The sequence below is a fragment of the Adiantum capillus-veneris genome, chromosome 23 (genome assembly GCF_014529385.1).
Source record: "Adiantum capillus-veneris isolate H3 chromosome 23, ASM1452938v2, whole genome shotgun sequence".
NCBI lineage: Eukaryota > Viridiplantae > Streptophyta > Polypodiopsida > Polypodiales > Pteridaceae > Adiantum > Adiantum capillus-veneris.
The window spans coordinates 12,224,673-12,248,738 of NC_140953.1; the positions used below are offsets into that span (position 1 = coordinate 12,224,673).

Consider the following 24,066-nt stretch of genomic DNA (forward strand, 5'->3'; position numbering starts at 1 on the left):
TCTCTCTCTCTCTCTCTCTCTCTCTCTCTCTCTCTCTCTCTCTCTCTCTCTACATTACACTTGCTACATGATGCTTCAATTGACTCTCAAGTGAATGAAGCTTTTCTACAACGCCAATGTATTACGGCTTGGGAGAAATCCGGTGGGTCACGCTTCATACATTACACCACCTATATTGCCCCCAACTACAAAACCATGTTCTTCGCTGAGAGAGGAAACCGTACTCACACTTACATGCTTGAGCCTATTCCCTTGTCCGCGATACGCACTATCGCAGCAATTCGGCTTAGCTCCCATTTCCTTCGATGCGAGATAGGGCGTTGGGGCAATGGAGAAGAGTCAAATCGATTGTGCACATTATGCTCACTGCAAGTTCGAGAGTTTGAGTACCACACACTACTAGAGTGTTCAGCTTTTGATCACATCCGAACTTGCTTCTCTCACATTTTCAGCCATAACTTAGACCTACACACTTTCCTCTCCCAGCCAAAGTGTGGGCTCTCCATTGCAACTCTCATCACTACAATTTTGGAGCATCGAGAGTCACTCATCAGCCATACACATACTACATCACATTTAACTTTGGTCCCATAGGTCATATTTGACCTCCGAGGACGATAATAAAATCTATCTATCTATCTCTCCCTCTCTCTCTCTCGGACCGCGTGAAGGCTCAAGATGAGGAAATCGCACTACTCAAGAAAGAGCTTGCAGAGGTGCGATCGCAGAATGTCCTTGAAGAGGGAGAGCTTTAACTCTCAGTAGTTGAAGAGCTTAACACGATTAAAGAACAAGTGCGGGCCATCAAAGAAGGTGGGGAGCAACAAAACGAAATGACGACCCCGTGGGTAGATGTCATCACAAAGACCCAACAAAAAGCAGAAAAGGCCGAAAAATGGATCGAGATTGTCAAGAAAGGGAAAGGCAAGGAAATAACCCCCACCCCCACACCAACCATCATCAACTTGACACTAGAAGAGGAGCAAAGGAGACGTGTGCGGGCCTTACATGTAAGGATATGTGGCCTCAGAGACCAAGATAATGTGTGGAGGAAGAGGTGAAAGAACTCATGACTCTGATGGGGGTGAACGAACAGACGCATACAAGGGCCTGGAGAGTGGGCACAAAGAAAAGCGGAAGCAACGGAGAAACCTCGAAGGAAAGGGCACTCATTCTCCGCTTCCCATCCATGGAAGCGAAGAAGGATTTCCTGAAGAAGAGACCGACTCTAAAGAAGACTGGCATCTTTCTTGGAGATGACCTCATCCTCTCGCAGATTGCTCATATGCAAGAAGTAATGCCGGAATTAGAGCAGCAAGGGAAAAGGGGAAGATTGCTTTTTACAGAGATGGAAAGGTGGTGATATTGGAGCGACGTCCCGCATGACGGTGCGAGACCCATAAAACCACACTAAAGATGGCAACCTGGAATTGTAACGGTTCACTTCGTCTTGATGTAGGGGCCTTTGAGGATAGCTTCACAAGGAGAGACATCATCTTCTACTCGGAGACGCATCAAGCCCCTGAGCAATCCATGCCACAGGTGAGCAGATATAGATGGGAGACAGCCTACAGACAAGAGACCAGATCGGAGCATCGAGGACGAGGCTTAGGGGGAGTGGCAGTTTTATTTATGGAGGAGTTGCAGCCATTGATATATATAGCGCGCAGGGATGAGTTTGCTAGGTACATGTGGGTGAGGCTCAGGGTAGAGACGGGCAGATACCTCTACATTGCTATCTGTTACTTTCCCCCTAGTACGTCAGTATATGCATCACCTAGGGGACAATCTCCCTTTGCTATTTTGGATAATAACATGTGGGAGTTTTCTAAGGATGGTGACATTATCATACTAGGGGATTTCAATGCTAGGACTGCCCACCACCAGACAATATTTTATGATACTTTCGAGGAAATGATTACGGAGTTGGACGATACAGTGATGGGTCTATGCAGATTATCACAAGATGAGGAATACATGGAATATGGCAGATACTTGATAGATATGGGAACCGCACATAGATTGGCCATTTTGTGCGGATTACTTGCTTTCCACACCGACATGGTGCCAACACAGTGGATTATGTTATGGCCCTCATTCCATTCTTTCAAGATTTCATGGTGGGCACTAGAGCAGTTGATCATGCTATCTTGTCCTTCACCCTGACGTTTCAGTTCAGCACAGCTCCATTAGGAGAGGTCCCTACACACATCCGGTATACCTTCATGAGGGAGACAGACTCTGTGTATATGGATGAGATATATAGGAAGCTATGCACCGAGGAGCCAGGACGGCCACTAGATGAACTCACTCAGATACTGACAGAGACGCTCCATGATGTAGCATCCGAAGCATACCCCCACAACCAGCCTACACGGAGACGATCTGGAAAAATGCCCCAGAACAGTTGGTATGATGAGGAGTGGAGAGATGAGGATCAAGTTATAGAGGGAAGTGCTCATGGGTATTCCCACACATAGACAGTCACGGATTATCTTTCGCCGCCTAGTGCGACGAAAGAAAAGGGCTTATTTATCCCAGCTAGAGCAAGATCTGTATCAGTTATTTATAAGTCAGGACTTGGGCGAAGCATGGAGGCTATTCCACGAACATTCACCACCACCGGCGGTCACCTCCACCGAGACATGGGGGGAATATGCCACATCTCTCTACACAGCACTAGGACAACCACCTCTACCGGACCCACTAGAGACATGCCCGGAGACATGTTCTTTCTTTACTGCCGAGAGGGTAAGGAAAGCTATTGACAGGATGAAGACAAGGAGAACACATGATCATGATGGTCTGGTAGCAGAGCACTTCATCCATGCGAGGGATATGCTCGCAGACCTCCTGGCTATGATGTTTAATCGAGCCATGTATGAAGGCTTCCCTGAGACTTGGAGTATGACCACGATTGTGCCTATTTTCAAGTCAGGAGATTCCATGATTCCCGGGAATTATTGCACCATCATGGTTGGGCACACATTAGCTAGGCTGTATGCATCCATTCTTGAACAAGAGCTGAGTAGATGGGCAGAGCGAGAGGGCATAAGAGCACCAGGGCAAGCAGGTTTCAAGAGAGGTTTCTCCACTCTTGACTAGATTCTGACACTCAGAGCTATTATTGAGGAGGGTAGACACCATGGCAAGAAGATCTATTGTTGCTTTGTGGATGTCCGCAAAGCTTTCGACACAGTGCTGAGAGCGAGACTCATACATAGATTACAGGACATGGGTGTGCCTACATAGCTGATTTGGGGGATTCTGGCTCTATACAGGACAGTGATGGGGCGGGTACGCACCACTGAGGGAATGTCGGACATGGTCCTCTCCAATATTGGAGTAAAGCAGGGATGCCCCCTATCCCCGACTCTTTTTGGGATGTATGTGGATGAGTTTTCGGACTATGTAGAGCGTCAAGGGGACAGGGGGGCTCAATTTGTTTTGCATTGCTAGGACTTGTTATAGTTCATTTTTGGTAGCTTCTGCATGGTGTACACATCTTCCTAATGTCCGCCCAACTCGCCCGCCCTTGCACCTGCCTTTTGATTCTTTGAACTCCTCTCTTTTGCTTTGCTTGATCTCCGCTCTCCACTTTCCCTTGCTAGTTCTTTGAACGGCCTCGGGCTCCCTTCACTGTGGGATCAGCTTCTTCCATGAGGGGGGGAGACAATAGCGAGGTCGCTATTGCCCTCTCTTTTTTTCTCAAAAATTTGGGGCCCCAAGGGCCGCGGGACTCACCTCTAGTGGGGTCCCACGTCATCAATCACTCTGGGTGCAACCGCTTCACCCCCATGTGGGCGCACCACCCCTGTCGCCACCCCATCGGCCAAAAATCCGCCGCCTACGCCCTGCGTAGTACCCACGGCCCCCTGTAGCTCCCACTCGCCATCACCATAGACAACGGCTCACAAGCTCTCCACAGCCCTCTTGTGTACTAATGGGGGCTCATGGCCCACATCATATAGTGCGTTCCCCCAATCCTCCATTGCGCATTTGTTACTATATGCTGATGATATTGTGCTGATCTCTGACTCACCAGAGGGGATGCAACGTCACTTGGATGCTCTGCATACATTTGCTCGTGACAGTGGATTGTCTGTCAATCTGGGGAAAACCAAGGTTATGGCGTTCAACACCACACCACAGTGGGTTAGGAGGTCGGCACCCACATTTATGTATGGCCAAGAGATTGTGGAGTACACAGATGCATATACTTATCTTGGGGTAGTCTTCGGTGGACGGGTGTTTTCACTAAGGAGAGCATCAAAGACTAAACTGACGAGAGCATATGCAGCTTTGGGAGGACTGGAGAGGATGTGTTCGTAGGTTCAGTTTCAGGAACCGCGAACAAAGCTTTGGCTTTTTGACACTCTAGTAACTCCAGCTATGCTCTATAGACTCTAGAGTTCAGGTATGGGGACCCTCAGTAGACCACCATGGGAGATCTGGCAACACAGATGGATGGAGATGTATGGAGAGGCCTCTGGTCTCTGTGATCGCTCGGATGATTCGGGCTAAGGCCTCAGTACCACATGAGATTATCCAAGCTGAGCTACCCCCCCCCCCCCCCGTGGTGGAGGCGTTGACGAGATCAGTTTCTTTTATGCACGGTCTATGGGATCTCCCCAGGGACAGATACGCTCGGCTTGCCTTGGAGTCATCTCGACAACTAGCTCTACAAGGCGATACAACATGTTGGTATGGACAGATGACGGCATGGTTTCAGTCGCATGGTCTCAAGATGGATAGATTACCTCCGCTTCAATACTCTCTGGATGCACCCTCCCTGTCTCTCACACGGATAGAGATCACAAGACTCATACGTGAGGATCTGATTCAACTAAATACCAGGAGCACATGGATACAACCGACACAGGAGTTGGGCACGAAGATGGCCTTCTACAGAGAGCATCTCCTCCAACTCACGGAGGACGGCTTTGTGACTAGGCCTGCATACATGGACACACTCTTATCTCATGGGATAAGATGCGCTATTGGACAGATACGCACATCCTCACATCAGCTCCAAATCGAGACTGGCCGATTTCGAGGGGTGCTGGCAGGAGCTAGGATATGTCACCTATGCAACGTAGAGCCAGAGACAGAGCTGCACTACACATGTCACTGCCCGGCATACTATGAGATACGTGGCCGCTTCCATTGCCTGTTCAGAGAAGGGTTTGGACCTTTTTCTAGAGTCATGAGATACAAGGATCAGAGGTGTCTCGGATTGTTCCTGCTAGAGGTGCGCAAACTTAGGGAGAGCTTGCTGAGAACATCAGAGGAAAGACAGTCTCAGAGATGAATCACAGATTTCTTTCCACCAGCCACATAGGAGAGCCAACGGAGCAGTCATTACAACAAATCTCAGAGCCTACTCATACTAGAGGTACACTACTTGATCGAGCCACGGAACTTGGCAGATCCAGACGTCCACGACCTCGGGGGGTCTCCCACTACAGACGAAGGCTGCAACAAAAGATATAGATCACTCTAGCTCGACATGCAAGACGCCCTACCAGAGTATTGACCATGGAGGAGGTCGATGAGATCCGATAGCGACCAATGAGAAATTTCATCTGAACCCACAAACACACCCCCCCCCCCCCCCCCCCCCCATTTTCTTTCTCCTTAGCGTCTTAGTGTTAGTTCTTTGTACCTTTGTAATTTCCGTACTTAGACATGGTATCAGATTCACCAATTGTAACTTTTTTGGTCTCATAGGCCATTTTGGCCTTTTGAAGACGTTAATATAACATTTCATTTCATTTCTCCGGCCTTTAGGATACTGAAGTCTCTACTATCAGAGAGCTCCATTGTATCAGTCCCCTCCCCCCCCCCCCCCCCCCCCCCCCCCTTTTTATCAGCTTTCAACCCACCCCGTACTTTTTGTACCCAGACCTGGTATTAGATTCATCACATGTAACCTTTTGGTCTCATAGGTCATTTTGGCCTTTTGAAGACGTTAATATTACATTTCATTTCATTTCTCTCTCTCTCTCTCTCTCTCTCTCTCTCTCTCTCTCTCTCTCTATGTCATTGCACAATGTATTATGAGATACGAGGCCATTTTCATTGTCTATTCAAAGAAGGTTTTGGGCCTCTATCTAGGGTCATGAGTTATGAGGATCAGAGATGTCTTGGGCTATATCTACTTGAGTTACACAGGCATAGAGAAACTTTACTGAGGAGAGTTGAAGAGAGACAACCCCAGAGACAGATCACAGATTTCTTTACACTAGATATTGTACACCCAGAAGAACAGACAGAGGAGCAGCCAACAGTGGAGAGGTCTGCCCGCACTACTGGCATTCTCATAGACCGAGCATTGGAGCTATGGAGATCTAGACGACCCTGATGGAGTAGAGGAGCTACACAGTTTCGAAGGAGGCTACAACAAAGGATTCGAGCCATACTTTTTCGTCGTCTAGAGTGCAGATGAAGATGGATCTCTATGAAGACGGGCCTCTACTTCCCTCCCATATTGTCTACACATTGTACTGCTTAGTTCACTTCACGCCTTTCACCTTTCACACCTATCAGCTTAGTCTAGGATTCCGCAGTATTTATATTTTGTTATCCTAGTTTAATTTATTTTGTTAATCTGACTTTGTATCAGACACACCGCATTGTAACTTTCTGGTCTCATAGGTCACTTTGGCCTTTTGAAGACGTTAATATAACATTTCATTTCTGTGCACTTCCGCTGTGAATTCTGGCAACTTTGCTTGTTCACTATTTTTGTCCCCATCTTTTCAGTAACTATTAAAAGAAGGTAATTTTTGGGATTTGTATACCCAGTTCTTTTGTCTGTAATGAGTGCAGATCTCCTTTGGTTGTTGGTGAGAAAATGTCATGTGTCGATTTATCAACTTAGTGAATCAATTGAAAATGTTTCTAAGCTGTATTCTGGAGTCTGTAACAGTGGCAAATGTGACTTCCAAAGTATGGATATTCACGAGTTTTTGGCATCCGTTGGAAAGAGTGCAGTAGCAAAAGTCACTCGGGGATTCTCAAACGCTCGAACTAAGCAGTCAAAGTGCCCTGATACTGTTTTTGTGGAAGACACAGGTAAGTTTGTCCCTTTCATCTCTACCTTGATTTCTGGAGTCATGACGTACGCTGGGTGTTATGTATGCTCAAGACGAAGTTGATGGTTATATTGTCTTATGGATGACCACTATGAGTCTATAGCTGCACTTTCCTTTATAGGTGAATTTGGGCTATTCCTGGTTTCATTTAGGTATATATCTACCTTGGTCCTTTGTGTGAAGGCTTGATAAGAGATCTTTGGTTTGACTGCCAAGTTCTCTCTTAAATTAGAAGCTTTTCAGGCAACCCGGTCTTGTGAAATTTTACTCCTTTGGTGTGTAGTAACTCAACCTTACCACAAATTATTAGGTTAGAAGTAAATTGTCATGTCCTCTACTTATAACCATTTAGAGGTTTAGTTTTGGAACTCAGATTTAGCGTTACCGTTGCATCTGCATATAGATGTCTTGATGCTCACGAGTACTTTAACCTCAGACAATTGTTACTCTAACAAAAACACTTGCTTTACTACTTATTGTCGCTCACATGGATAAGAAAGAACTGGTTATTGTGCTGTAACTTGATATTTTTTTTTTTCCAAGAAAAAGATCCTTCTATTAGTTAATGAAAACTGCCCATAGGGCTACAACCACCTCTGCAAGAGAGGGCTACAACAAGCATGATGGGGAGACTCTCCCAATGAAAAAACAGCATATATACAATGAGGCTAAATCAAGAAATGGGAGGAGGGAAGAGCCACACAGGTGGACAGTAGTGCCATCTGAGCACCCCCTGGACTATAGTGTAGAAAGGCCCAGGGCGCCAGAGTCGAAGGAAAGCCTCGCAGCGCATGCAGAAGAGCCACACAGGTGGACAGTAGTGCCATCTGAGCACCCCCTGGACTATGGTGTAGAAAGGCCCAGGGCGCCAGAGTCGAAGGAAAGCCTCGCAACGCTCCTGCATGCGGTCGGAGCTGCCCTGTAGTCCCTCAAGTTGTCCTATGAGAGTATGGATCAGCTCTAGCCAAAAGTCATGAACAGTCTCTGCTGGTGGCACACGGTGAGCCTCAAAGATGCGGAAACAGCGGGCCCGCCAGATGAACCAAAGTGTTAGGCCACTGATGAGTTCCCAACACTCCTCTCTCTCACTGCACCACTCCTGTGGAGTAAGCTCTGTAGCAGGCTGAAGTGTAGGTCGCCCCCCCTGCATCACTATCATCCTGCTGGTGGAAGATAGCTCAAACTGAAGTGCTGGGCCCGTGAGGGTGGACCAAGCTGCTGCCCCCCAAGTGTATTGTCGAGCCATGGAGAGAGCAGGCATCAGCCGAAGAACTCGTAGCCACACCTGCTGGGCCGAGGGACAGTCCCAAAGACAGTGACGTTGACTCTCCACCAAATGGTCACAAGCTGCACATGTGGCTGAGAGACCACTATGCACTAGCCAGCTCCCTGCTGCTGTGGCTCTATGTGCGACCAGCCACTGAAACAAGGTGACTCGCCTCGGCTGTCTGGAGTCCCACAACCTCTCCCAAAAGTTTGCCAAGAACTCGACTGTGAGACCCTCCTCCTGCCAATGACGTGCTGCAGCGGGGAGGGCCTCTCTCTGTGCTACTAGTATATGACGTCCCAGTCGAAGAGTGTACTGAAAGAACGAGACTCCTGGGTGGTCTGCAGAAGAGAAGGGGTCCCTCCATAGCCACTCACCAGGATCCCACTGTACTTGTGCCAATGGACAACACTCCCAAGCCCATAGCCTCTAGTGTCCTGTCTCAAGAACTGCTAGGTCAGGGTCTATGACGCAGGTCCGTCCACAGATGCCCACTACTCGGATCCTCTGAAAACAGCACTCTGCTACTTGCGGGGCCTCTATTGCAACTCGCTGTAGTCGTCCCCCACCCTGGAGCTCGAAGAACAGGGCTGAGACAGATTCTGAGCAGGCCCTGACTGAAATGAGAACCTCCAGTCGTGTGAAGGCTCCCATCCACCGGGGTGCTATTGGCTCGAGAGGCGTGAGCCACTCAGCTGGAACTGACTCTGAGATGTCCTGACACATGCTCTGCACCCCTCTCATGCCCTATAGCTGGAAACCCTGCACCTCCTTTGACAAACCTGTGAAGTCTAGCCAGTCACCTAGAGAGCACGCTGGACCTGCTGCCATGGGACCCCAAGAAACATGAGGCCGACTACCAACCAAGTGGCCTCTCTGAGTGCTAACCATTGGGTTCCAGACGAGGGGCTGCCGTAGGCGCTCCTTCGTGCACGTCAGCTATCTCTGCTCTAGGCCACACCGTAAGAGCTCCTGCTCCCAAGATCGAAGCAAACTCACTGCGAAGTGGTCCTCCAGTCTCCTGCTCAAACCAACTCGGCGCAACTCTGTAAAGATCCATCTGGTCGAAGGTTGCCAGGGGCCTCTTGACTGAGGCACCCTAGCACGAAGCCTCTGCAGCAAGAACTCCTTCCAGGGCTCCTCTCCTGGAAGAAGTCCTCTGACTACGAACTTCCCAAGAAGGGCTTTGCTCTGCTATGCTGGATCAATGATCCCAAGCCCTCCCTGAGAACAAGGAAGTGTGATGACCGACCAAGCCACCTTGGCTCGGGCAATCTGAGTGTCACAACCTGACCAAAGGAAGTTCCTGATCAGCCTCTCTACTTGGCCGATACAAGAACTTGAGAAGATCCAGCAAGAAGTGATGTACCACATAGTCGCCAACAACACCTGGTTGGCAACTACTACTCTACCAGCCAGCGAGAGTTGTGCTGAGCTCCAATGTAGCAGCTTTCTCCTGATGGACAGGAGAAGAGGAGCAATCTGCTGCTCGGGGGACAAGTCCAAACCAACCTGACAACCCAAGTACTGAACTGCAGTCCCTGGGGGAATCCACCTGAAACCCTCTCCTGGCATCCAATCTGGCACAGGAGCAGTGCCAACCGAGAAAGCCACTGTCTTTCTCCAGTTGATCAATGCGCCCGATGCACAACAGAAGGTCTCCAAAGCCTGCTCACATCTGTGCAGATTGGCCTCCTGGCCCTCTAAGTACAAGGCTGAGTCATTGGCAAACTTAGCGTCCAGTAACTCATCTCCCCGAATAGGGAGTGCTAAGCCCCTTAGACCAACCTGCTCTGACACCAAAAATCTGCTCATCGCCTCCGCATAGAACAGAAAGAGAAAGGGGACAAGAGGACAACCGTGTTTGACCGAGCGTGTGGGCATGAAGCGCTCACCTCTACCTCTTGCCAAAAGCACCTGACTGTGAGCCTGTCTGTACAAAGCTGCTATCCCTCTGATCCAAGCATCTGAGAAGCCCATCCTGCGTAGAGTGCCCTTTAGAAAGTCCAAAAGTCAACTATGTCGTATGCCTTCTCAAAATTGAGAAGAAGAATCACAAGGTCCTCCCCACGGAGCCGTGCGAGGGCTGAAGCCTCCCAGAAAGTGAAGATGTTGTCAAGGATACTATGTTCCTTGACAAAACCTGTCTGAGTCCCATGTATAAGGCTCTCCAAAAGTGGCTGAATCCTCAAACTCAGAGCCTTGGCAAGAATTTTGTAGGCTGAGTTGAGGATGGTGATGGGGCGCCACTGTCGAATCTCATCCAAGGAGCCACCCTCCTTTGGAATGAGGTAAATCAAGCCCTCAGTCATGCTATCAGGCATCACTCCTGTGTGCAAAATGTACTGAAAGGCACTACAAAGATCTGGGCCAAGCAGGTCCCAGTACTCCAAGAAAAAGCTGGGAGTCAGTCCATGGACAGCTACCACGAGGGAGGGCCCTAAGATCCGTGTGCAGCTCCTCAAGCTGAAGTGGCATCTCTAGCCTCTGGCGCATCTCCGCAGTCACAAGACAAGGCATCTATGCCCAAACCTGCTCCCTGCATGCATCCTGCCGCTCTGACTGGGGCTCAACCCCGACAGTAACTCACGGTAAAAGTCAGTAGCAACTGCACGCATATCCTCGGGCTCACAAACAACTGACCTATCGGGTCTCCTCAACTGATTGACCTTGGCATGCGAGTGCCGAGGTCCCACAGTCTCAAAAAAAGCACCTGTCACTCTGTCACCCACCTGAGTCCACTGAGATGCCTGTTGGTGAAAGGCAAACTCATGACGCCTCTCCTCTGTGCTAGCAAGCTCCTGTCGAGCCTGCTGTAACTGCTCCTCCAACCATGGACTGCCTGGATGCTGCTCCTGCATCCTCTGTAGTGAAGCAATGCCTCGTCTGAGACGCTGCTCCTCCTCTCTCGTTGCAGCTCGGCGAGCCAGAGACTCCTGGAGAAAAAAGTGGCTAAGCTGAGCTAGGCCTAAGGCCACTCTGTCTGCAGGTAGAACCTGGCTGTCCATGCCCTCTGGCCAGAGAGCCTCTACCCTCTCTCTGAGTGCTGAGTCCAACAAGACCCGCTCTCGGATGCGAAGCGTCGTGCTCCCTCTCCTCTGCCTGTCTGCCACTGTGAGGATCACTGGTGCATGGTCCAAGAAGGATGTCCCTGCAAGGATGCCCATTGATCCCCCTAAGTCACTGAAGTGGTCACTAGTGTAGAAGCGATCTATCCGCGATAGATTCACTCCTCCCACTCTGCGGTCCGATGTAGAGAAGGCAAGACTGGCTGGAGGCCTCACAAAGCCAGAGTGCTGCCATGTATCCGAAACCCTCAAAGTCATACACAACCTCTCCCAAGCTGCTAACTTGACTCCATGCACAATAGCATGGCTGCCTCCAATCCTGTCAGAAGGGTCCTCCAACATGTTGAAGTCCCCTCCTACACACCAATGGTCAGCCTGCGGCAAAGACTCAACAATCTATGACCAAAACTCTGCACGAGCACTCGCCACATTGGGCGCATAGATGTTCAGGAAGCCCACAAGGCCACCCTGAACCTGCATAGTAATCCACTGAGCCCTGCCTGGCACAATAATCCCTCTGCCCACAATGGCCTGCTGCAATGAATCCGCAATAGTCATACATACCCCACCCTGGATGCCTCCAGGTCCAAAAGCAGCTGACCAAAAGGGATCATATCGTCCACGCAAAATCTGACCACATCGCCGAATGCGGCTCTCACACAGATGGTGCTCCTGAAGCATAAGGAGATCAATCTCTCCTCCCACAAGGCAACGCTGAAGCTCCTGACGCAATCGGCCCCGTTGTCGCTGAAACTGGGGCCCATCTAGTCCCTGCACGTTCCACAAGACGATCCTCATGGGGAGCGAGAGAGAACAGATGCTGCCGCAGCAGCAAGACGAGCTATCTTCGAGGCTGGCTTGGATGGGGAGTAATCTGCATCCGAGCGTCCTCTAGATAGGCGAGACTGCAGTGAGTGCCTAGCCCAAGCCCAAGCAGAGCGAGCTGTGCGTAAAGCAACCTCCTCTGTCCAGGAGTCCTCATGAATGTATACATAGCAAGGCAAACACTGCGTATCGGCAAAGAAGTACACCACAATGTGCCTACATCCTGCTGAGTCTGGGGGTGTCACCGCAAACTTGGCCAGTGGCCACAAAGTCTGCAGCAAATCTGTAACTCCAAGTTCTCCCATGTGATGAGAGAACTCGAGAACCTGTGTATGCAACCATCCCAACGCTGAGTCGAGGGACCACTCTGTCTCGGCCCTACCATAGAGGGGGAAGGAGAAACCAACTGTTGAGTCCAAGGCCTCTGTCCCCCTAGCGGCGAGGAACAAAGCATGGACCCTGAAGCAGGCTGCCTCGTGGTCTGTTGCGGAATCGCCGAGAAAGCGAGTGAACCCGTAGTCGAAGAAGTCCCAGCGGCGTCGGAGGTCAATGCTCGTCAGACCACGAGGGATAGTTGCAAGGGAGGATGTCTGAATCTGCAGAGGGGGCTGCAAGAAGGGCTGACCCTCTCTCGCTAGGCGACTCGTGGCAAAGGCGCTGCCAAGAGATCTCCTAGCCGCCGGCGAGGGACCAGTCTCCTGAGTCGACTGTGGAACTGGAGCAGGAGGGGGAGGGAGAAGGAGCTAGGGGGAGCGGAGGAGAAAAGGAGTGGGGTGGGGTGACAGAGGTATAGGGGCGAGGTGGAGAGGCGACGGGAGCAGAGGGCGGGGGGGAGGATGAGGAGTGAGGAGGGGAACTCTGAAGGGGGAGCGGCTGTCGAGGGTGAAGCGGAGGTGGAGGCTGCCGTAGGGGACTCCTCCTGCTCAAGAGGACCAAAGCGGTTCCCCGTGGGAACCCACTGTTGCTGAGTAGGCAGCTGAGGGCCACTCTGAGTGCCAGGTTGTTGCGCTGTGGCCCCTGGCGTCAACGGCCACGGGCCTGCTGCCACCCCTCCTCCGCTGGAGCCCCAGGCTCGGAGGGTGGCTATGAATCTGTGCTTTGTGCCGCTGACTGTGGCTGCGGGCCAGCCTTGGTAGGCTGGGGCTGAGGCTGAGGTGCAGGTCGTGGCCTCCTCCATGGACAGGCCTTCGCTAGGTGGCCCATCTGTCGGCAAATGAAGCACTGGTTCGGGAGGCACGAGTACTCCACACTCTGTCTAAACCAACCTCCACTCACCCGAGGCAGAAGGATGACCTTCGGGAGCGTGTGGGTATCTCTCACCAAAACTCGAACTGAGGGGATGCCAGCCGCCTTGGCAGCTACTGATGCTGCCGTACGAGGTGTCTCCAGGACAGTCCCGATGGTGGAGCCAATCCTGGAAAGAAGTGGTGGGTACTCCCTCCGTAAACCCGGAAAGCAGACTGAGATGGGGATGTCTGCCTCCTCTACTAGCACATCCGAAGTCGGGTCAAAACCATGTCGCCACTGTTGAAAGTGGGCGCGTGATGCTCGGATGGCCAGTGGACCCATAGCTATGACCTTGGAAGCCATCTCGGAGGTCTCGAACTCGATCTGATAGTACCCCCGTCCGAGAATCTGGACATCCAAGATCTTGCCCACCTCTGCGAGAAGGCGGGCCTGGAGAAGGTCTTGCAGCTCTCCTCTGCTAGGTCGGCTGTCGAGAATTTTGCAGATGACCGAAGTTGCCTGCAATCGCTCTACCTCAGCGGCTAGGCTTGCTTGCTCTGTCGGCGAGAGAGCAAGTCGAATGGTGGGCTGAGCGGGGTTGGGCGAGGGGGCTTCATTGAGTCCCTCTGCGGTGGAGCATGAGCCGCCATCTGTGTCTGCTACCGGTAAAGACAAGGTGGAGGATCGTCGACGAAAAAAGGGGGGGAAGACCTGCTGGACCGAGCACGTCAATGGTGCTGGCGACGCCCGTCAAGCAAGAATGGAGAGGGAGAAGGCTAACGGAAAAAAGCAGGCGAGGGGGGCGGACTGGCGTGGTTAACTGCGGGAACGGCTTCGGGCTGGCAGGGCAACGGGCAGCAGTGGGGGGCAGCGCGGGGGGGGTGGGGGGGGGGGGGAGCGGCTGGGGGCGCTGGCTGAGCTGAGCAGCGGGCTGCCAGGGCAGCAGGCAGCAGCAGGGGTAGCGCGAGGGGCAGGGGGCAGCGCGAGGTGGACAAGCGGGAGAGCAGCGCGAGGGTGTGAGTGAAGGCGATGGCGCAGGGGGGGAGAGGGGGCGGGTGCGAGCAGCAGCGAGCCGGGACAGAGATCTAAATATTGTCGCTGTAACTTGATATTTTCTTGGATAATTTTTTCTTCTGTTTGAAAATTTCAATGTGATTTTCCCTGCTATTAGCTTTGGATCCCACAAAAGCGTAGAACAAAGAGCTGTCTTCAGTTATCATTTGTCGAAGAATGCGAAAAGAGTGTTACACACTTCAATTACTTTTGGTTTCTTAGCTTCATGCGTGCCTTGTGGCTACCTGATTTGTTGGTACTTATGTAGGAGACCTTTCTAGAGGAGCCCTCAAACTTTGACAGTTTTATTGACCTTTGGAAATGAACGACCTTTGTCACCAAGATAGGTCACCCGTGGTAGTCCAAAGTTTGCTTAATTGGACAATCATGTTTGAAACTCCAATTTTTGGTTTGATGAACGCTCGTTGCTCTTCAAAAAACTCTTGTATTATTACAATTTAACTGCATTTCCTGGTACTGATATCTCTGTTCAGAGAACCATGTTTGGACTGCAGTCATCTGTTGGAATAAATGTTGCTCTTTTACTAACTCATATTATTGTCATTTAGGTTCCTTTCTTGAGTTTGTCCTAGTATTCATATCCCCAAGGTATCGATGAGATGCGCTCAACTCTTAGATTTCACATCCGAAATTGCAACAGGTTATTATTATGATAGCTATGTCTATCTATAGTGGTGCATATACCGTGTTGGCTACCTTTCGCTATATTTACATCAGTGCATTTTTTCAGGGCTATGACTTCATCTTGGCTTAGTTTGTCTTCCATCTCCTTAGTCATGGTAGGAACTTAGCACGCAGACCTTTGCATTTATTTATGTGTGGTGGGGTTTTTTTTTGGGGGGGGGGGGGTGTAAGTAGGAAAGCTTATATTAGTATATAGGGAAATGCCCATCACCACATTTTCTTCCCATGCCCTTCTCGGACGAACCCTAGAAGCTCTCTCTCTCTCTCTCTCTCTCTCTCTCTCTCTCTCTCTCTCTCTCTCTCGTCTGCCCTTGCCCGTCAAGTTTTCTCCCGTCACCTTTTTCAACCTTCAATACAAAGGGGCCTCACCCATTGAGTCACCCCCTGTACGGCTATGGCAAAAGGGGCCACAAAGGATGAAATGGCCAAAATGGAGGACAAGCTACATGCCACGATCAAAGAAAACAAGAAATTGACCGACTCCGCCATCACCACTATCATCAACCGCCTCTCCAAACTTGAGAAAGAAGTAGAAGTCTTGAACAAAGAGAAAGAAGAATGAGCAAGGGAGAAGGAAGACAAAAAGAAGGAGCTTGAAGGATGGAAGAAAAAGAAGGAAGAGATGCATGAGCAAATGGCCATCCTCAAGGCCTCAATCGCATCCCTTACCCCCGAGGAAGGAGAAATCAACAAGGACACAAAGGAGGCCATCAAAGAAGAACTCACTAAAGCCCTTATCGAGAGCCTGGAAAACAAGCTTGAAGCCACAAAGGAGGGATGGGTAGAAGTGGTCAAGAAGAACCTCAAGAAAGAAGCGAAAGAGGACGCTGACAAGGAAGAAGCTCTCCTTGTACACATCACCCTTGAAGAGGAGAAGATGCGGAATGCCCGTCGCCTCAACATACGAGTCACCGGCATTGAAGAAAGGAAGGAATCCACCCCCGAGAAAGATGGTAAAACCTTATGCAACACACTTGGTTACAAAGTAGAAGACCCAACCCCCTGCACCAAAGCTTGGCGAGCCGGCAAAGACCTCACCAAGAAGAGGCCTCTTATACTCCAATTCCCATCGGAAGAAGCACGCACCCTTTTCATCCGAAAGAGGGTAATTCTACGAGGTCTCACGGGCACCCCATCTACCTAGATGACGACCTCACAAAAATGCAAGTGGAGCATAGAAGAGCATGCATGCCCCGGATCCAACAAGCACGCAATGAAGGAAAACGAGCCTCCTATCGCGACGGCCGGGTCATCATCGATAGCAAGGCCGTAGCAGAGGGACTCGCGGCCTATGGGACACTATATGAGGAGATACACATGGCAGTTTGGAACTGCAACGGCTCTCTGTGGACACACCCAGGGAGATTGGAGGAGGTGATGCATGATAGAGACGTCATTCTACTCATAGAGACACATGAGAGCTCAGAGAGAGGTCTACCCCGAGTACAGGATTATCAGTGGGAGTCTACACACAGGAAGTGCACACGGCACAACACCACTACAGGATCTGGCGGAGTAGCAGTCCTCTACGGTCGCTCACTCCATAGCAGGATACGGATAGTAGCCCGTGACCCAGGAGCACGCTATATGTGGGTGCGGATTGAGCTCTCTGATGAACACATTCTCTACATTGCCATTTGCTACTTCGCACCCAGTGGTTCTAGATTTGCACAGACAGGCGGAGGAGAGACAGATGAGGCTCATACGCAGGGAGGAGAGGAGGAGGATGATACACTTTCACCATATGCATGTCTCAGGGAGGAGATCATGGAATACTCCAAGCTTGGAGAAGTTTTCCTCACGGGAGACTTCAACGCCAGGACACAGAGCAGACAGTGTGACATCTACGACTTTGACGACCCAGAGCTACTCTCCACCATGGAGAACACAGAGGCAGAGAGGTTTTCCAGAGACACCACCACACCGATACCGTACAGGTGACATCTACTTCGCTTGGGATCACAACACCGTCTCGTTATCTACAACGGGATGGTGCAATGGCCATCATCTGGAGGCCTGACTTGCATACCACCATCAGTCCCCAGCGGCGGCAGTACAGTGGACTACATCATCGGCTTCAGAGAGGCAGCTCGCCTGCTCACATCCTTCACCATCCCACCACTACCTATTGGGGCTGACCATGCATATCTTGCCCTCTCTTTCACTAGCTCACCCATCTCACACATACCACCCACACTCACACCACACACCGCCATACATTTCACACATGAGGTAGCTAGAGTTTACTCATCGCATGTCTACGAGGGGATCTACACTCTCGACCCAGATACACCACTCTCTACACTCACTAGCCAGCTTTCCGCAGTTTTACACACCTCAGTCCTCAGCTGCTTTCCACATACTACCCACATTGGTAGACCTCCACCCTCTGGGACGATGCCCCAGAACCGGTGGTACGATGAGGAGTGTAGGGATCTATACAGGTAGCTACGGGCTCGACGAGCCTTGGAGAAGATCACTGAGAGCGAGGTCCGGCGAGAGATGAAGGCCATCACACGCCGTAAACGGCGGGCCTTCGAAGAGGCACAGGAGCTTGAGCTATACCACCTTCTCATGAGTACAGACTGCGCCACCGCATGGAGGATTCTCAGAGAGCCACGTCCTACCACCCCCTTGGAGGATCCTCAGATCTGGCATGATTACGCCGAGCGCCTATATCAGATACCTGGGCAGCCACTGATCCCGGAGCCACCCGACCCTCGACCTACCACTTCGACTTTCTTCACATCTAGTATGGTGAAGAGGGCTATTCGACGCCTCCAGCATGGCCGCTCAGCAGACCACACTAGACTACAGAGCGAGCACCTCATCTATGTAGCAGACACCCTCTCCCCCTTGATAGCACGTCTCTTCAACTCGCTTTGGTTGAGGGACTACAAGAGGAGTGGACCATGCACACCATTGTGCCGATCCACAAATCTGGCGACACCTTGGACCCAGGAAACTACAGGACTATCATGATTGGCCACACATTGGCCAAACTATATGGGGCAGTTCTTGAGGCAGAGCTCAGCACATACGCAGAGGCATCAGGGCTATGTGCACCAGGGAACTACAGGACTATCATGATTGGCCACACATTGGCCAAACTATATGGGGCAGTTCTTGAGGCAGAGCTCAGCACATACGCAGAGGCATCAGGGCTATGTGCACCAGGACAGGCAGGGTTTCGACGCACTTTCTCGACCATCGATCACATCTTCGTGCTTCGCTGCCTGATCGACGGAGCGAGAGCACGGAAGAGACGACTCTACTGCTGCTTTGTGGATTTCCGCAAGGCTTTTGACACCATCCCTAGAGAGAGACTCTTTCAACGTCTCTAGGAGCTACAGATACCATCTGAGATGATATGGGCCATTCATTCTTTGTATCTGGTCATAGGTAGAGTGCGGTGCCCAGGTGGAGTATCGGACCCCATTGCTAGCACCATTGGTGTGAAGCAAGGATGCCCCCTCTCCCCGACCCTATTTGGCCTCTACATCGACGAGATAGCAGATTACATCCTACGAGCAGGCGGGGCGGGCTTCGACTTGGCAGGTACACCAGTCCATATTATGCTCTATGCAGATGATATTATTCTAGTTTCTGAGACACAGGAGGGACTACAGAGCCACCTACACGCCTTGGATGATTTTTGCACACATTGAGGGCTCACAGTGAACCTTGGCAAGACCAAGGTCATGATCTTCCACACCTCCAGGACAGTTCGGAGTAGAGCAGTGCTCATGGTAGCAGGTGGACAGGTTGAGGTAGTTGATTCATATGTATATTTGGGGGTGACTTTCACTGGCACCACGGGCAGATTTTCCATGACCCAGGCAGCCAGAGACCGGCTTACAAGAGGATACGCAGCATTGGCCACCTTAGAGCGCAGATACCACCAGGCCCACTTCCAGGAGCCCCGCACCAAAGGGTGGCTTTTTGACACTTTAGTTACACCTGCCATGATGTACGCTGCCGTTGTATGGGCACCAGGACTCTCAGCATCTCTCTGGACATAGATAGAGCGCCCACAGATCATTACGATCTCTCGTTTGCTCCATAGCAAACCATCAGTACCACACGACATCATCAGAGCAGAGCTAGCGGCACCCCCGATGCTAGTAGACGCCCTCTTCCAGACAGTTTGCTTCATCTAGCGCATGCGAGAGCTTCCACCAGACAGACTCACACGCAGAGCTTTCGAGGCATCGATACAGCTACATCAGGAGGGGGACACCAGAGCATGGTACTCACAGGTCACAGAGTGGTTCACATCCCATGGCTTGGACATCACAGACTTGCCCCCTTTTCAGTATGATCTTGACTCCCCATACATACGCCTCTCACACCATGAGAGGAATCGAGTTCTCAGACAGGATCTCTGGCAGCTATACATCCGAGAGACATGGATCACACCCAGAGAGCCTCTTCCTACGAAGAGGCAATACTACAGAGACCACTTCCTGACCATCCTAGCAGATGGTTTCATCCAGAGACCTAGATACATGGATGTCCACATGCCACATAGAGCACGGGTTGCCATTGGACAGCTCAGAGTATCATCACACCAGCTAGAGATTGAGGCAGGGAGAGCTGCACATGTCCCCAGGGCAGAGAGGATATGCAGACTTTGCACAACAGACATTGAGAGTGAGGAGCATTTTGTGTGCAGATGTAGAGCATATGAGGGGATCAGAGGCAGATATCCGACTTTGTTTGCAGATCAGCCCACCTTACACCAGATTGTTCAGTCAAGAGACCAACGACTTTTCGGCCGCTTCCTCATAGAGGCACAACAGCACAGGGACTCTCTCCTTCAGACATCATCAGTCGTGAGAGACGAGTGCTAGACAGACGAGCGCTAGACACATCTTACAGATTTCTTCCAGAGGGACACAGTAGTACCACCATCCGAGACTACTCAGAGAGGAGTGACTCTACAGCAGGCTGAGGAGGTCCGAGCTCGCAGACGTCCACGTCCCCATGGGCGTAGGGCACCCTGACTTCACTAGAGAGAGATATAGGAGATCCAGGAGCGCTACTACAGATCTCTAGAGGAGAGACACATCCGAGCTTTCGCAGATCCAGCCGCCATCTTACGGGGATTGTTCACACCTCACTCACCCATGCATCATGTCTTACACCCTGATTACGTGACAGGATGGAGCTAGAGATATGATAGCATTTCTTTCATGATTGTATATACCCCAGCATATAGGATTGCATCTCTCCCCTGTTTTTTAGAACCCCACCCTTGTACCACCTCCCTCTTCCCTCAGTCCTTACACAGGATAGCTATTTTTGCTTTGTACCTTTTCATCCTTCACAGGATATCCAGAGGACACCCACCCCATGTACTTTGATTTGTCTCATAGGACGATTTCGGCCTCCTATGGACGTTAAAAAATCTTTCTTTCTTTCTTTCTTTTCTCTCTCTCTCTCTCAGACAGGATTTGATTCAGTTGGATATGAAGAGGACATGGATACAACTACACATGAGCTAGGTACGAAGATGACTTTCTATAGAGAGCATCTTCTCTAACTCACGGAGGATGGTTTTGTGACGAGACCAGGATACATGGATACTCATCTATCCCACGGCATACGATGTGCTATTGGTCAGATACGCAAATCCTCACATCAGCTAGAGATCAAGACAGGCAGATTTAGAGGAGTACCCGCCGAGTCCAGGATTTGTCAGGTGTGTCAAATAGAGCTAGAGACAGAGCTACATTACATATGTCACTGCCCCAGTATACTATGAGATACGAGGCCGCTTTCACTGTCTATTCAGAGAGGGTTTTGGGCCACTTTCTAGAGTCATGAGATACCAAGATCAGAGATGCCTCGGATTATACTTATTGGAGATTCGCAAACACAGAGAGGACCTCTTGAAGAGGGGCACAATGACAGAGATCCAACGACAGCGGAAGAGTTACAGATTTCTTTCAGTCACAGACAGAGGAGTTCGAGCAGCCCCGCCAGCATAACAACACCAGAGGCACCAGAGGCATACCGCTTGATCGGGCGATAGAGTTGGGGCGGTCCCGTCGCCCACGGATGAGAGGGCCCTCTCAATATCGATGTAGATTGCGACAGAGGATCCATACCATACTGGCGCAATATAGGAGCCGTCCCGGATACTGATGTATATGTATATGATGCCTCGACTATCAGAGAGCTCCATTGTATCAGCTCACCCTTTGTATTCCCTTTGTATCAACTTCACCCCAGCCTACCCACTATTTTCTTTTCAGTTATTTGTACTTTTTGTACCCAGACTAGATTCACCACATGTAACCTTTTGGTCTCATAGGTCATTTTGGCCTTTTGAAGACGTTAATATTACATTTCATTTCATTTCATTTCTCTCTCTCTCTCTCTCTCTCTCTCTCTCTCTCTCTCTCTCTCTCTCTCTCTCTCTCTCAGCAGCTGAGTAGATGGGCAGAGAGGGAGGGGATACGCGCAGCCGGGCAGGCAGGGTTCAGGAGGGGTTTTTCTACTCTTGACCATATCTTGACACTTAGAGCCATCATTGAGGAGGGTAGATCGCTTGGGAGACGGATCTATTGTAGCTTTGTGGATTTCCGCAAAGCATTTGACACAGTGCCTAGAGCTAGATTGATGCGCAGATTACAGCAGATGGGAGTACCCACAGAGCTCATTTGGGGGGTCATGGCATTATACAGGTCAATAGTGGGGCAGGTACACACCTTAGAGGGTCTATCCACACCGATTCACTCCACTATTGGGGTGAAGTAGGGCTGCCCACTCTCTCCTACTCTATTTGGTATGTATGTGGATGAGGTTTCTGACTACATCGAGAGAGATGGTGATAGAGGTGCACAGCTGGCAGGGACATGGATTCCATTATTGTTATATGCTGATGATATTGTGTTGATCTCCGACTCTCCGGAGGGGATGCAACGTCATCTGAATGCTTTGAATAGGTTTGCTCAGGAAAGTGGTTTGTCCGTCAACCTTGGTAAAACCAAGGTCATGGTATTTAATACCACCCCACAGTGGATCAGGAGGTCAGCGCCAGCACTCACATATGGCCAGGAGACAGTGGAGTATACAGATGCGTACACTTACCTTGGAGTGGTTTTTAGTGGGCCAGCATTTTCATTGAGGAGGGCAGTAGAGACTAGACTGACCAGAGCCCATGCAGCATTGGGTAGATTGGAAAGGATGTGTTCACAGGTTCAGTTTCAGGAGCCTTGGACGAAGCTCTGGCTCTTTGACACTCTGGTGCCTTCTACATTGCTTTATGGAGCTGAGATTTGGGGACCTTCATTGGATCATCACGGGAGGACAGGCCGCAGTGATGGATGGGGGGACATGGAGAAGCCTCTGGTCTCTATGATCTTGCGGCTCATTAGAGCCAAGGCTTCAGTACCACGTGCTATTGTCCGAGCAAAGCTAGTTGTCCCCCCACTAGTGGTTGAGGCGCTCACCAGATCTCTCTCCTTCATACACCGCATGTGGGAACTTCCCAGAGATAGATATGCCCGCCTTGCACTTGAGTCCTCTCGACAGTTAGCCATGCAGGGAGATACAGCATGCTGGTATGGGGAGATGACATTATGGTTTCAGGCGCATGGGTTTAGCATAGACAGATTGCCTCCCTTCCAGTACTCACTGGATGCACCCCCACTGACTCTTACATAGTCCGAGATCACCAGGCTCATCCGCCAGGACTTGACTCAGCTAGACACCAGGAGGACATGGATACAGCCAGCAAAGGAGGTGGGCACGAAGATGGCTTTCTACAGAGAGCATCTCCTCCAGCTTCCGGTTGATGGTTTTGTGACGAGGCCCAGATACATGGACACTGACTTGCCTCATGGGATACGATGTGCTATCGGCCAGATACGCACATCTTCACACCAACTGCTACAAATCGAGACTGGGAGATACAGCGGAGTACCAGCAGAGGCCAGGACATGCCCCCTGTGTGACATCGAGCCTGAGACAGAGTTGCACTACACATGCCACTGCCCCGTCTACTACGAGATACAAGGCCGCTTCCATTGCTTGTTCAGAGAGGGTTTTGGACCATTCTCCAGAGTCATGTAGTACGAGGATCAGAGATGCTTGGGTTTGTTTTTGCTCGAGCTACGCAGACATAGAGAGAGCCTGATGAGAGGAGAGGCTAGCTAGTCTTAGAGACAGATCACAGATTTCTTTAGAGCTGCCACTGGACACCGGGAGGAGTTACTACCACAGTAGAGCTCGTTGCCTCACACCAGAGGCACACTGATGGACCGAGCGACTGAGCTGGGGAGATCCAAACGCCCATGACTGCGGAGGACTACACAGCATCGACGGAGGCGGCATCAGAGGATTCGGATCACTTTGGCTCGACATGCACGACGCCCGGTCAGACTATTGACCATGGAGGAGATTGATGAGATCCGCCAGCGACCGATGCTGGATCTCTTGTGATCTAGCTATCCCAGCTAGCTGCTTAGCTTACACCTAGCAGTTTAGGATTCCATAGTATTTTATTTTGACATTTGTCATTTCATTTTTGTCATCTTGTTACTCTGACTTTGTATCAGATCCACCACATTGTAACTTTCTGGTCTCATAGGTCACTTTGGCCTTTTGAAGACGTTAATGTAACATTTCATCTCTCTCTCTCTCTCTCTCTCTCTCTCTCTCTCTCTCTCTCTCTCTCGTCAGTTCGTCACTTTGTCAACGAAGGGTCACAGGCAACAGAGCCTCATCACGTGCACCAACAACAATTTAGGGTTCGCGCAACAGGCCCAGCCTTCCTGAACAGCGCTGTTAGGGTTCACACAAAGCTCGCAGTTAG

The 24,066-nt window shown here is 50.7% G+C and overlaps 2 protein-coding genes and 1 pseudogene across 5 annotated transcripts in view; all 3 read left to right on the forward strand.

Annotated features, from left to right (window-relative positions):
• Positions 1 to 24,066, forward strand: part of LOC147427423 (uncharacterized) — a 152,948-nt gene that overhangs the window by 82,726 nt on the left and 46,156 nt on the right. For 3 of the 4 annotated variants that reach the window (XM_086497699.1, XM_086497698.1, XM_086497700.1), the window contains one exon: positions 6,932 to 7,077. In XM_086497699.1, the coding sequence (XP_086353825.1) occupies positions 6,954 to 7,077 (124 nt within the window). In that variant the 5' untranslated portion in view covers positions 6,932 to 6,953. Of the gene's footprint in view, positions 1 to 6,931; positions 7,078 to 24,066 lie in introns of those variants that run through there. The other variant, XM_086497701.1, reaches the window with a different exon arrangement.
• On the forward strand, positions 17,732 to 18,586 carry LOC147427424 (uncharacterized; annotated as a pseudogene).
• Positions 18,293 to 20,467, forward strand: LOC147427425 (uncharacterized). The gene has a single exon (XM_086497702.1). It carries the CDS (start codon positions 19,406 to 19,408, stop codon positions 20,093 to 20,095), a length of 690 nt encoding a protein of 229 aa, XP_086353828.1. The 5' UTR covers positions 18,293 to 19,405; the 3' UTR covers positions 20,096 to 20,467.